The sequence below is a fragment of the Canis lupus genome, chromosome 2 (genome assembly GCF_011100685.1).
Source record: "Canis lupus familiaris isolate Mischka breed German Shepherd chromosome 2, alternate assembly UU_Cfam_GSD_1.0, whole genome shotgun sequence".
NCBI lineage: Eukaryota > Metazoa > Chordata > Mammalia > Carnivora > Canidae > Canis > Canis lupus.
In genome coordinates this window covers 36,606,533-36,621,205 of record NC_049223.1, presented here as the reverse complement: position 1 = coordinate 36,621,205, position 14,673 = coordinate 36,606,533, and the positions used below count along the sequence as shown (strand labels likewise).

At 42.3% G+C, this 14,673-nt stretch overlaps 1 protein-coding gene across 4 annotated transcripts in view; it reads left to right on the top strand.

Annotated features, from left to right (window-relative positions):
* The window catches only part of FGF1 (fibroblast growth factor 1), an 86,438-nt gene extending 82,364 nt beyond the window's left edge, over positions 1–4,074 (top strand). For 3 of the 4 annotated variants that reach the window (XM_038530481.1, XM_038530480.1, XM_038530482.1), the window contains exon 4: positions 720–4,074. In XM_038530481.1, coding sequence (XP_038386409.1) covers positions 720–914 — 195 coding nt within the window. In that variant the 3' untranslated portion in view covers positions 915–4,074. The remainder of the gene's footprint in view (positions 1–719) is intronic. The other variant, XM_038530479.1, reaches the window with a different exon arrangement.
* The last annotated feature ends 10,599 nt before the right edge of the window (positions 4,075–14,673 follow it).

Below are 14,673 nucleotides of genomic sequence, written 5' to 3'. Positions count from 1 at the left end.
ATTTTTTCTTTCTTTTTTTATAAAGTAAAGTTGTGATTTTTTAAAAAGTACAAATCTTTCTGTAAGTAGTTTTTTATACATAGTAAAGAATAAAGCTATTTTCACTTTTCAAAAACTTTAAATTCCAGGATATGTTTCATGCTTAGGACATGTTTTGTGCAAGTGTTTATGATCCCAACAATGCTAAATCAGGTAAAAATCCTGATATTGTTAGTGAAAATCACCAGGACAGAAAATAACATTAGTAGGCTTTCATTTATTCTTCAAGTCCAAACTTAAAAATCCCCACCACATCACAGTCTGGTTTTACCTATTTTGGCTTTTTTTCGGGGGCATGTCCCTGTGCCAGGCCTTTACAGAGACAAAAGGCCCAGCCCTGCTCTTAACATGCTTATGGTCATTCAGGATTTCCCCAGTGGGAAATTCCAGGATCCTGAAGACAGCATGGAAGGGATGCTGACAAAAACAGCAAATGAATTTTGAAGGCTCATTATGTGCAGACCCATCCTATTCTAAATCATTACCATTAACCATTGCTCTCTGAGATAGGTTCCAGTATCATCTCAATTTTCCTGAAAAAAAAAGAAAAAAAAAAGAAAGAAACTAAAGCACAAAGAGCCTCAGTAAACTCACCCAAGGGTGCATGGCTAGTAAACAGAGAAACCTCATTGAAAACCAATCACTAAGAAGTCTACTCTGTTTTGGTCTTATCTTTTTAGCAGACACCGAATGAGGAATGTTTGTTCCTGGAAAGGCTGGAGGAAAACCATTACAACACCTACACATCCAAGAAGCATGCAGAAAAAAATTGGTTTGTTGGTCTCAAGAAGAATGGAAGCTGCAAACGCGGTCCTCGGACTCACTATGGTCAAAAAGCAATTTTGTTTCTCCCCCTGCCAGTGTCCTCTGATTAAAGAAATCTCTTCTGGGTGCCGACCACTCCAGAGGAGGCTGAGCGGTCCTCACCCAGTTGACCCCAGATTATTCCCTTGACCAATGGCTGCACTAACCCCTGGCCCACAGAGCCTGAATATGTAAGCAACGCGCTTCTAAATGCCCAGTTCACTCTTCTGCAGAGCCCTTTACCCCAGCACAGTTTGGAACAGAGGGATCAAGTTGCTTCTAGGGGCCAACTGGCTGGTCAGTCTGGGTGTGTGGATGTCCAGTTGCCTACAGGCACCTGCTGTAGGCTCAGCCTCTCAATGCAAAGGTGTGGCCAAATGAAATGTGTTCAGGGGGCTGCCACGTGGGTCATTAGTAACTGCATACAATTCCTTCTACTGAGTAAACTCTGATTTCCCCCAAACATCTGGCATGATGCCCTCTCGTCCTTTCAATACCCCCACGTATATTAGCAGAGAAGCTTACGGCTAGGTTAGGGGAAGGTTGTGTTCCATGAGTAGAAACTGGGATGAAGAAATCCACCCCCTCTCCAAGAACAGAAGAGACTAAAATGGCAAGGGGAGATTGGGTTCTGGTGGTCAGCTTAGAAGGATGGGCTTTCCATGCAGAATAAACAAAGGATGGGAATCCTAGCCTCAGGAAAGCAGAGTAAATGCCTAGCTTTGGAAGTCCTTACCATGTCTTGAATTTCCCAAAATTATTCGGCAGCAGGAAGCTTCAGGAAGATGTCAGATGGACAGCATGGGAAGTGTTCTCTTGATAAAAGCAAAAACATCAGATGCTGGTAAATTCATTTGAGTCTGGGGTGTGGGAGTGCTGAGAAAGAAAGGAAACATGGGCTGAGGGGATGCTTTCTTCGAAAGAGGTAGATCCCAGAAGTGAGGAGGAAAGAGAAAGGGACACAACTTGTGGCAGGTCCCCAGAAAACAGAGGCTCTAGAGTCCCAAGTGGTGCTTACAAATCACAAGCAGATTGGGTTCGAGTGTAGATGCCAGTTTGGTGGGTCTAGGGTGCAATTTGTGTATTTCTACATGCTGGGGGGAGGGAGGCTGAGGGGCTGGTGCCCTCCCCTCTCCATGCTTTAAGTAGCAAAGTCCTAAAGAATGCTGTTCCAAGGAAGGTGGCTCAAGCCCCTGATCCTCTCTCACCTCACCCTTAAAAATGTACACACCATTCGTCTTCATGAGCATCCAGGGAGCATCAGCAGCAATGACGCTGAGGTGAAGGAACATGGTTTTAAGGCACTTTGGCGCAGTGCCTCTAAAATACCCATTCAGAAGATATACAAAAGCATACTTCAAAAATGTTAAACCCTCACAAACAGCTTTTCTCAAGAGGCCATTTGTGTTACGATTACTTGTATAAATATGCTTCCTGCTTAAAGTAAACTTGACCCAAGTGGCTAGCAAATGAGAAACACCATTCATCTCTGACCTATGATACTATTGCCATATAAAGGCCTTTAATAAGCCATTTACATCTATGGTGAGACTGTATGTTTTAATTGCATTGAAAAATATGTAGCTTAAAGGCAGTTAACTGATTAGCATTCAGCCACTGAGAATAATAATAGGATATGATGTATAAGCTCTTCAATTATCCACTACTTACACTACATTTACCTATACAAAGATTGTACTTCATTTTCCATTGTGCTATTACAGATTTTCCTTTGAAAGTAGGGACTCTTAAGCAAAGATATGATAACTGTGGATAAAAACTGTTGAGAATATTAGCTCATGTTATAAGGAACTGACATTGCTAATGGAAAAATAATTCCTTACTAACTGAATTGTCATGTTTATGATGGAAGAAAAAATTTGTGAAAGTTCAAGGCAACAGTATAATTGAGGAACTGAACCAAGTTAATACTATGGTTAATAATATCATTCTACATTTGTACAGAAAAACGATTTCAGAACTTTTTGTTTTTGTAGGTTGGATAAGATAATTCTATTTTATTTTAGTAAATCCTTACAGGCAAGTTGGGGATAGTGCCGTGCAGTTTAACATCTCTTTACTCTGAAGATTTGGCCAGAAAAGGGTACCCAGAGAGGAAATCTAAGATATTTATAATGGTCCATAATTTTTAGTGTATGAATCAAATTCAAATATAACACTGGCCAAGAAAAAATTAAATGTTGCTAACAGATGAGACGGAAGTCGGTGGTTTCAGAGACTCAACGCAGTTAGAAGAAACGCTATTGTGGCCTCCACAACCTCTGCCCAGTCATTATTCATGCCTTCATTCATTCGGTGAATATTTATTCAGTGCCTACTGTGTGCTGGGCACTGTCCTGGGTACTGGGGCCCCTGGAAACCTTGTCTGTCTGGTTTGCTGCTGTATTCTCTCCCAGGGCATTATATTTATGATGAAAAAAGCTGTGGATTCATTTATTTCAGTCAAATAAATACGGAGACTGTAGGTTGCTGCTAAATGAACAGCAAGTCCCAGAAACCCAGGTTCTGGAAGAATTAGTGATACCCAGTGTAAGATAAACCCCGATCAAAGTGTCAGAGGACATGGCAACGGAAACCTAATATTTTCTACCTTGGAACCATGTCAGCTTCAGGGGGACCACTTTCAGATTGGGAAAAGAGTCTGTTGGATCTCATACGAAGGGAGTAGTTGGCAGATGCCCCTCCATTCTGAACATGCTCTAGTTCCCTAAACATAGAGCATTCCTGTTGCGTTCTCTCTTCCCTGAGTAAGCCATGTAGCCATCTGCTTGTCACACGCCTCTCATTTGGATTCATTTTTGGGCCAACTGTTAAGAATTGCCTGACATTCTGTACAAAGCACCAGGCGCATTTATGCTTTTGACTGTTTTCAATGTGGAGATGGAGGTGGTGGTGATCTGTTTGGAAGGGATGGAGTTTGGAAGGGATGACAATCAGAGCCTCCTCTAGCCAACAGTATGTACTTATCAAAAACTGACTAGAGCATCAAGCATTACTGAAGATCAAGGTCCTTGCTTTGCGTCAGAGGTGACGGAGCCCAACTCCTCAGCCTCATGGAACATACTGCTTAAACCCACTGAGCCCACAGGCTGCGAAGCTGACCTCTGATGAAGAAGACATTTGTCATTTTACATCTCTCTCTCTCTCTCTCTCTCTCTCTCTCTCTCTCGGCACCTGACAAGTATTAATAAATGTTCCACTAAAAGGTGATAATGTGTCTCTGAGTTTCAGAACATCACAGGTCTCATCTTCCTACAGAAGTTCTTCCCCTGGTACCTGTCAGCTAGACTTGCTTTGCCTTCTAGACATAACTTGTCACCAGATAAGAGACCTTACAGGCTGACAGGAAGAGCAAAGGTAGAAACATTTTTCATTTTGTTTGGAAACCTAAGGCAATATTAGTGTTTTTCTAGGTATCCATCAGAGAACTATATTCAGGGGATTTGCCCCCTGATAGAGCCAAGTACCATAACTAACTCAATTGACACTTTTTCTCCATAGTATAAATTATGAAAATTTATGCTACTATTGTACAGTTGACCAGCTTGTGCTTAGGCAAACATACTGTGACTGGGAAAAAAAATTAAAGACTTACAACTTTAAGTCAATGGCAAAAGGCACATCTCTTGCATCTCAAGTGCTTTAATGAAGGATAACAGGTTTGCCCATCAGATTTTCTGGAATAAAAAAAAAAAAAGATTTTCTGAAATCATTATCATACTAAGCAATATATCCTTAAATAAACTTATCAATCTTAGGACTTCTTTTTTTATTATTTTATTTATTTCTTTGAGAGAGAGACAGAACACGAACAGGGGGAAGGGCAGAGGGAGAAGGAGCGAAACAAGCAGAATCCCTGCTGAGCAGGGAGCCCGACAAGGGGGCTCGATCCTAGGACCCCAAGATCATGACCTGAGCTGAAGTCAGATGCTTAACCGACTGCCACCCCGGTGCCCCTCAATCTTAGGCTTCTTATTCTTAGGAGAAAGCATACTGTTGCCTAGACCTCACAGCAGAATCAGATCACACACACAAACACTCACATTTATACACACACCCTTACACAGGCGCTCACACACATACAGTCCACAAGCACATGTACCTATTAATAATGGTTAGGCAGTGTTTGTCCACTCAATCAATTACCTGCCACAATCATTGGTCCTTTTCCTTTTAAAGTCACCTAAACTCAATATTTTCCTACTTTTTAGAGCTTGATTCACAGTAAGAACATTTCCCATCACAACCTAGCACATACACCCTTTTGTATACACAAATGTCAGGAAACTATACATATGAGATGCATTTTTTCCATTACTTTCCACTAAAAAATGCTGGTCAAAGATCCATTAAATTGGGTCACAACATTAATGGGTTACAACCACAGTTTTTTTAAAAAACACTGGCTCAAAGAACTGGTGTTCTTCCCGAAGATGACGAGACCCAATTAGGATCCTGTATTATGACTTTAGTGTTTTCAAAGACACTGTTTGTTCAAAGACAAGGGGACATCCTGTTACCCAGGAACCATCTGTTCTGAGGGCTTGGTGGATTCTTTTAGTTGGTTTGCTACTAATCATACAAAATGAATGTACCGATGCAGATCCCACAGGCACCCACTGCTGCCTGCAATGCCTCCAATGCTTTTAGCAGATTTCTGCTGGCAGAGCCCTGAGGACTTGGGCCCCCTCCCCTCCTTTGGAATTCTCATCACTGTGGGGCTTGCGGGCATTCCTTCCCTAACTTGCACAGTCTTCACTTCATTCCTTCCTCTTACTCCTCTGTCCCCACATTCTTAATTCATAACCATTTCTAAACAAGACATGAAAAGGAAACTGAGCCAAGAAAAGGCTAGACACCCAGAATTTCTGAGCATCCTTCCCAGCCCCCATCACTTTCTTACAATTATTCTCTTACCTACCTAACAGAAGAGTTTACCATCCATAACTCAGTGACAAGATAAACACCATTGCTACTAGAATGCATCTTATATAGGGACTTGAAAATTTTCATCTTTGTTGAACAACTAAAAAAAGTAACTCAATGACCTAAATGTTTGAGAGGGCTGGCTGAGAATTGGCCTCTTATGGGTGAACTTGACAGCAAAACAGAAAATTCTAACTGAAGTTGCTGCCTTCCATATTTATCTGAGTGATGTCCCAGCTGCCATGGGGTGGGGAGGGGAGGGAAATCCTAGCCCTAAGAACCCTTGGGTCACCATTATATGAAGGAGTATGATAATAGTGACATGTCAACAAAGATGTGTCTTCAACTGCCCTTGCACAGATTAACAAAAATTATCTGTAGAAGCAGTAGTGCAACATATAAACACTCAAGCCTGACCTAGCAGTGGAACTTGTAACTTCTCCATTTCAAAATCACTAGGCATTTGTTGGGCAACTGTTAAAATTCAAGTAATGGCTCATGAAAATTAGCGCACTCCCTTCTTCCTACTCCACTCCTTAAACCTGCCCTCTACCCACAGAAAGAAACTCCCTTGCTATTATACATAAAATTTACTCTAAAACCCAGTCAGAGAATTCAGAGCCTGAGATGTGGGGATCTGACATAGGATACTTGGGACCCCCCCAGTGATTCATCTGACATTCTCTCAAGTTACAAGGAAATGTACTAAATGACTATTGGGATCTTTCTGTAACACTGTACCCACTCTGTGGTTGACATATTGACCATGACATACTACACTGTTAGCTTTCCATCCTAGTTATAAAATTAAAAAGAGAAACCAGGTCAAGCACAGCCTGAAGCTGGAGGGTGGGTTTGCTTTATAAAACACATGTATTGTAGGACCTAGTTTTGGGGTCTTCTGATGGGTCTGAGAATGTGTGTGATGTGGGAAGGAGGTATTTCCTAATTGCTTCCTTCCCTCTGAGCTACCCACTGTCACACAGGCTACATTTACACATTTAGTAGCTAAATATTGGTGTCTATTTTATTACATAAACAAGCAAAACCTCACCATGTCCTTGATGTGCTCCTCTGTCAGCCTTAATGAAGGGTTGGGCACTCCTTGTTTGGAAGTGTGTTCAATTTCAGGATTTGGTTCACTTGGTGGCAGTGTTTGGGGATGGAGGTGTAGACAGGCAATTTGTGCAAGTCGTCACAGAGACGCACATCACTGTGATTTTTGTATTTCATATTTTTCTGCCTTCAGATAAATTATTTTTTTCAGTCTTATCCCAAAATACATAAGAGCAAGAGGACAGATTATTTTATGAATATGCCCTGGCCCAGAACTTTCTTCTCCAAAGTAAGTTACAGGGATATCTTAATATGCTAACTTGTTTTGTTTGGATTGTAAAAACAGGACTGTTTGTAGTCTGCGGTGTCAACTGTGTAGAGAGTTCAGTAGTTTCCTGGAGATACGAACATTGAGATCTATGACTTTCTCAAAATACAACATCTGCATTAGGAGCCCCGAGTCTGACCTGGGAAATGGTGCAGATTTTAGGACTGGCCGGATTATTTCTGATAATACAGGATAAAATTGTAAATCCAGGGCAGGTGTGCAGAGGGGAAGTATGAGAGAGAAACTTATTTCCTTATTCATGGTGCTACTGGAATCTGTCATAGAATATTCAACTGAAGAGAAGAAGAGAGGTGGGTTTTATAGACTGCTTGGAACTAAGGTAACTCTCAAACAACTTGAACATTTGGTAAGAGTTTGACAGGGCAGAGGGCTACCCCATACCATTGAGTCCTCAAGAATCAACAGTAAGAATAAGCTGAAAATGAGCCATTTCCCTTCAACTCCCTCCCTCATTCATTCATTCAGTGGTCATTGTTGGAGTATTTAGCCTTGTGTTCTTGAGGGTCCGATTAGGAAACTGAGACCACACCAATAATTTGAACAGGGAGATTTTAATGGAAAGAATTATTAACTAATAAAAAGGGATTAACTACTAAGAGGGTAAAGAGATCTCTAAGCAATACTGGAATAGCAGATGTAGGGAGCAGCTTCTATCCCAAGGTTCAGGGAAGTAATTAAGGAAGGAAGAAACTTGAGAGAGGGCCTTCACTCACAGATGAGATTGAGACTTCACTGGCAAAGAGATGGCCGTGGCCCAAGGACTTTGGCATTTCGGGGCTAGAGAACCTCTCTGGAAACAGCCTGCCTTGGAGTCAGTGTGACTCGCTGGAGGTTGTGCACCAGCAAGTCTCACGCAGGAAGCTGCCCACCCGCCATCGTGCCATGGGAGCAAGAAGAAAAGTACAAGAACCCCAAAGACAAGCCCCTTCCCCTTGAAGTGTCCCTCCAGTGCCCTCTGCTGACAATCCTAAGCTGCATCAGCGGGCAAAGGAGAAATGTTTTCAGCTGAATGCAAAAGGAGGCAAAGAAAAAGGATTTGGAGCAGATAGGCAATAAATTGACAAGTGACAATATCATGATTTAGATACTCTACTAGACAAAGCATTAGAGATGAATAAATGTGGTCCTTGCCTTTAAAAAGCTTATTGTCATAGTGAATGGAGACAGTCCCTAGATGAAGGCATCAACTTTTTTGGTTTACTCCCTTTAAAAACCACTGCTTTCGAAGCCCTCTGAGCTTCTCCTAAGACCATCATGTACATTCAAGGTACTTTCTTTAGAGTATTATTTGCTATTTTATTTTATTTTTTCAGTGAAATAAAGTCATTTGCTATTTTATCTTATTTTATTTTAGATTTTCTTTATTTATTTGAAAGACAGAGCACAGGTGAGTGGGAGGGGCAGAGTGAGAGGGAGAAGCAGACTCCCCGCCAAGCAGAGAGCCTGATGTGGGCTTTGAACCCAGGACCCCGGGATCACAACCCAAGCTAAAGGCAGAGCTTAACCAACTCAGCCACTAAGGTGTCCCAGTTATTTGCTTTTTTAAAACAACCTTAATCAGTGTAATATACACATAGAGAAGAAGCTAGCTCTGGAGTCAAACCAGCAGAGTTGGAATCCTGGCTCCTCCATTTACTAACTTTGTAATTTAGAGCAAGCTGTCCTCCAAGCCTTCCTCCATAAAATCAGGATCCATATAGTATCAACTTCACAGGCTTGGTGACAGGATCAAATGAGAAGGAGGCAAGCAAGTACTTTTAACACAATAATTGGTATACAAAAAGGATTGAATAAATGTTTGTAATTATTTTATAATAATTATACATATTATAATAAGATAGGGCTAAAAATGATCTTTTACATTCTCCATTCAGGTTCCCAGTAACTGTTTTCATGAGCCCACATTTAGAAAGATCTTGCTTTCTATCAATTCATTTGAAAAAGATGTAAGTGGGGGTGCCTAGGTGGCTCAGTCAGTTAAATGTCTAACTTTATTCATCTCTGGTCATGATCTTAGGGTCCTGGGATAGAGCTCCACATCAGGCTCCCTGTTTAATGGGGAGTCTGCTTCTCCCTCTGCCTCCTCACTTCACTTGGGTTCTCTCGCTCCCTCACTCTCTCTCAAATAAATAAATAAAATATTTTTTAAAAAATAATTTAAAAATTTAAAAAGAGGGGAACCTGGGTAGCTCAGTCAGTTGAGCATCAGACTCTTTTGATTTTGGCTCGGGTCATGATCTCAGGGTGGTGAGATTGAGCCCCATGATGGGCTCTACATGGAGCATGGAGTCTGCTTGTCCTTCCTCTGTTCCTCCCCCTATGCTCTCTGTCTCTGTCGCTCTCTTTCAAATAAATAAAATCTTTAAAAAAGATAAAAGTCTAGATCAACTCCAAGCTTACTTTCATATGGCACATCTTAAATGAAATTTTACAAATTAAAGAAAAAAAGTTATGCAGAAGATAACAGAGGCATAGTAAGGGGCCAGAAAAACATGTACAAAAACAGAACCGAAGAAACTATGTGTTTTTGGTTAAGAGACTAAAAATGAGATGTCTTGGTTCTCTTCATTTTTTTTAAAGATTTATTTATTTATTTATGATAGACATAGAGAGAGAGAGAGAGAGAGGCAGAGACACAGGCAGAGGGAGAAGCAGGCTCCATGCCGGAAGCCTGACGGACTCGATCCCAGGACTCCAGGAACGCGCCCTGGGCCAAAGGCAGGCCCTAAACCGCTGAGCCATCCAGGGATCCCCTCTTGGTTCTCTTCAGATAGTTGAAGAGTTATTTTGGTTTTCTTGCACTGGTAGCCAAAATGAGTATAGGTATTTGGAACTTGGCAAGGAAGGGGTTTGGGCTCAGCATAAAGAAAGAAAAAAAACCCAACCTTATAACAACTACAGCCATTCCAACCATGGTTGAAGCACAACCACATTTGGCAGCTGATACCTGCCACTCCTGGAGATGTTCATACAGAAACTGGATGGACACCTGTGTAGACTCTGAACATCACCCATGCCCCCCTCCAGAGATGAAGCCATCAGCACCCTTCTGGGATGGCCTAGATGAAGAGAGCTGCCTTGCCAAAGGGCATGTCCCTCTGAGGCAGTCTGCATAGGGGCATAACTTCCCTGCTCCTTTGCTTCAGCTCCAGATAGCTCTAAAGGATCATTTCAGCTTCAGAACTTCATATAACATTGGCTGAGGCCTCTACTGAGACTGCCTCACTTCTTCTGCTCTATCCTGCTCCCTTTCCTCCCACAGGTGTTGATCCCCAAATCCCTAATAAACTTCCAGTAGGCTAATCTTCACCTCACAGTCTGCTTCTTCGGGAACCTAGCCTGTAACATTTGCCCAGGATATTAGAGGCACTATTCTAAGTAGAATACCTGCCAAGGTCCCCTATAGCCCTGTGACTTGACAAAGTCCTTGGGCATCTGAAGCTGAACGTTCTAAGTCTACAAAGTTCCAATCTATGTCCATTGTGCGCAATCCATATGGAGGATCCTCAAGAAAAATCTCAACCTTTAGGGCACCTAGGTGGCTCAGTTGGTTAAGTGTCCGCCTTGGGCTCAGGTCATGATCCTGGGGTCCTGGGAAAGCTCCATGTCAAGCTCTCTGCTCAGAAACTCCCTGCTTCTCCCTCTTCCTCCCCATATCTCATTCTCTCTCTCTCTTTCTCTCTCTCATAAATAAATAAAATCTTATTTTATTTATCTCAACCTTCTTTCGTATTATCTAACCTACAGCTAGCCTGATGTCACTTAGGAGGAGCACCTGTTGAGTCATTATATTATTCATTTAATCACTTGTCAAGTCTTTCAACAACTATTTATCAAGGCCCAGATATGCACCAAGCCTGATAGGGACAATGGTGCAAAGAAGAGCTCTCTTCTGGAGCTTACATTCTAGTGAGGAGAAAGATATCAACATATTTCACAAATTTCAGGGATTTGCATATTGCTGCCAAAATTTTTACCTATATGCCCATTGACTGATCTTGGTACTTCTACTTCCTCTGGCTTATAGATGGTGGATTTACAGCTTTATTTACTTAAGGCCCAATGTAGGCTAAAATGTTCACAAAAGGATAAGCTATTAGTATATACATGTTTTTCTAATATGCATTAAAATAAACATATAACTTTAAAATTAAAAAAAAAAAACACCACATAACATTTGTGCCATATGTGTACCATACTCTAGGAAGCAATTTATACAAAGGATAACACAGAGAAATGTAAAACTGCAAGGGTGACAAGTGTTTACAATGAGAAGTATCCAAGGTCCTCAGAATATATAACAAGGGGATTTAACTTCCTTAAGGGCTTCCCCAAGGAAGTGAGCTAATATCTGAAGGAAAAGTAAGAGCTAACAAAGTAAAGGAGTGGTGTGTGTGCTGTGGAAAATATTCCAGATAGAGGCAGCAGCATATGCTAAGGCCCTGTGGCAGGAGGAACACAATGTCAATGAGGCTCAAATGTGGTGACCAAGGGATAGGGAGCAGGTCATGAACTGAGGCTAGCTGGCAAAGTGGAGGCCAGTGATGGAAAAGGGAAGTGAGCTGGATTCCGTTCTCCAACATCTGTAGATAACCAAGCTGAAGCTATATATACATCATCATTCTCTCTCCCTCTTTCTCTCCCCTCCCCTCCCCCCACACAACTGAATTGTAACACTTCCCTGGACCCTCTGCCAAAGGACACAAATAAGCAGCATCAACATGCATGTTTCTGGCTTGGGACTGTGAAATATATTCCAGACTTGAAACTCTGGGGGCTGAGGTTACATTTGCTAAATATTTAGATCTTTCCCCCAGGCTTTTATTCATTCTATCCAGCAGGTGGAGTATAGGGAAATGCTTTTAGTTCCAACCAATCTCCTTATATCAAAAAGGAAGAGCAAGGTTTGCCAGCACAGTCAAGGGTGAGAGATAGAACAAGGAAGCAGTGATTGTGTATTTGAGTCTCATTCATATGGAAAACATGAACTAATTAGCTTCTTACTGCTGTGCTTCCAGAGGCTCTGAATTTGACATTTCTGTCCAAGTTTGGGGAGCTATGCTATTAATCAGTCCAAAAACAAATGAAGTGGTTTAAAAAGAATCACATAACCAAAAACCACATCTATCATAAGATAAAAAAATAAAATTAAAACAAAAAACAACAACAACAACAAAAAAAAAACAGAAAGGCAACTTGGAAACTCTTCAGAGATGGTGCCAGTTTCAGGGTTTGGGGGAAGATTTGGCCGGCTGGTGGAGATGTCTTAATCTGGGGATGAAAATAGAGAAGACAAACATATTTACACAGTTCTAATGAGGAATACTCAACAGACCACAGTGCCCTGTATAAAGTGGCTTCTTAAAGCCCTGAAGCCAAACAGTGACCTTGTGGGAAAAACAAAGAAACCAAAGGACAGAAAGTGAATAGAACAGGTTATTCTGGGGGCTCCCGATTCTGTAAGAAACATGCCTGATTCTTTATAATAAGAATTCTGAATTGACTTCATTCCTTTTCCTGGAAGACATGGAGACCTGCCTTCCTGACAACCGAACAAAGAAGACAGTTCCTGAGTCTCTGCTGTAGAGGAGGTTATTGAAACAGACACGGGGGAAGAGGAGAAAAAAGGGCTCTATGGAAGACTCCAACACTTAGCTGGGGTTATGGCTTATAAACAAACCATCAGAATGCAACCTAAGAGAGCACTGAAAGAAATCTGTTCAGGGTGCCACAGGAGCACACATGGGAGGAAAAATTCTTCCCAGGGAAAGCTTGCCAGAGGAGGTGATGTCTGACCTGTGTCACAGATGAGCAAGTGCCTACCAGGTAGGGAAGTGGGGCGGGGGGGGGGGGGGGGGGGGGGGGGGGATCAGGACTATGGGGAAATAGAGGGGGAGGGGAGAGGGGTGTGGAAAGCAGGACCATGGAGTCTCACCTCACTCATGGATTAGGAATGAGAGGGCCCACTTATAAAGAATAGTCAGTCACCCATGGTCAAAGTCAACCCTGAAAAGCCCTCAGAGAGATGGACATACCATATCTCGGTGAGTAAATGGCATGCATTTGGGGGGGCCTATATCATATGAACATTGAGAATAATTAAACCTTGTAATCACACTCAGCCAGCCAAGTGCTCCCAGTACAAGAGGCCAGGAAAAGCAGGATAACAACAGACCCCTGCCTCCCCTCACTCTGGAAGCACAGAGATCATTCACACTGTTTACTGTTATCTTTCTCCTCCTTCCCTCTCCCACACTCTCTCTCTCTCCTGAATTGGTAAAGATGATTTCTTCTAAGTTAACTCTGTGTGTGTGTGTATGTGTGTGATGTCATTTTCCTTCCAGGTATAGGTAGAGGGCACAAGCTGGGAACGACCCAACTCCATTCAGTATGTGGTTTCTGCATCTCTAACACAGGGAGAATGTTAAAACCTCCCTAATAAGGTTATGGTGAGGACGAAATGAGCTAATCGGTTGCAGACTGCAGAGAACACTGCTTGGTACAGGGTAAGTGTTTAATTATGACTGCTACTATAACTATTCCCGTCGGAGGAGACAGCACACATTAGGACACAGAAAGAGGAGAATGTTGTGTTTAGAGGATGGTAAGCAGCATAACCAGCCAGAGGTGAAGCTGGTAAGATGAGCTTTGGGGAATTTGTGAAGGTTCCTTATCTCAGGACTAAGCTTAAACTCTATCTTTGGGCAAGAAGAAACCAATGGAGACATTCTATAGGTAGGCCATAACTCCACATTTATATTAAACTGATATAGTTCTGGCTGTTGGGGGAAAACCCATCAGAAAGCTACTGTAAGAGTGTGTGGTCTTGAAGGCTGCTGGGTGGCTGAGTCGGTTATGCGTCCGACTCCTGGTTTCAGCTCAGGTCATGATCTCAGGGTTGTGGAATAGAGCCCTGCACTGATCTGCTTGAGATTCTCACTCTCCCTCTCCCGCTGCCCCTCCCCACCATGCATGTGCTTGTGCTCTCTCTCTTTCTCTAATAAATAAATAAATCTTTGAAAATAAAAGAGTATGGTTTTGGGATGAGAACCTGAACTGATGACAGTGGTGATGGTGATGATTCTTTTAATGTTGGTTCCCCCAAAACAGACCCTGAGACCATGACTTGGGCACAGGCTGGAAGGAGATCCCAAAAAGCACAAGTGAGGGAGGGGAAAATAGGACAGGGATAGAAGAAGGGTTAATGATGCATCAGTGAATAGGTCACTGCTGTGGACAAGTGAGGCTCAGTCCCACTGGGGTCTCTGCGAGGCTATGAAGAAGACAGCTCAGAACTGCCCCAATCATGGAAGTGAGATACTTTTCCAATGATGCCACCCTTCTCCAGCACTTCTCTCAGAGGTGTAAATCCCAGAACTTTAGAGCTGCTGTGCCTCCAGACTGAGCAAATTTCTTTAACACCCAAGGAAGTCCTCGGGCAGAGAAAAAATGAGAGGCATGTTCCTGAAGGGAAGCTG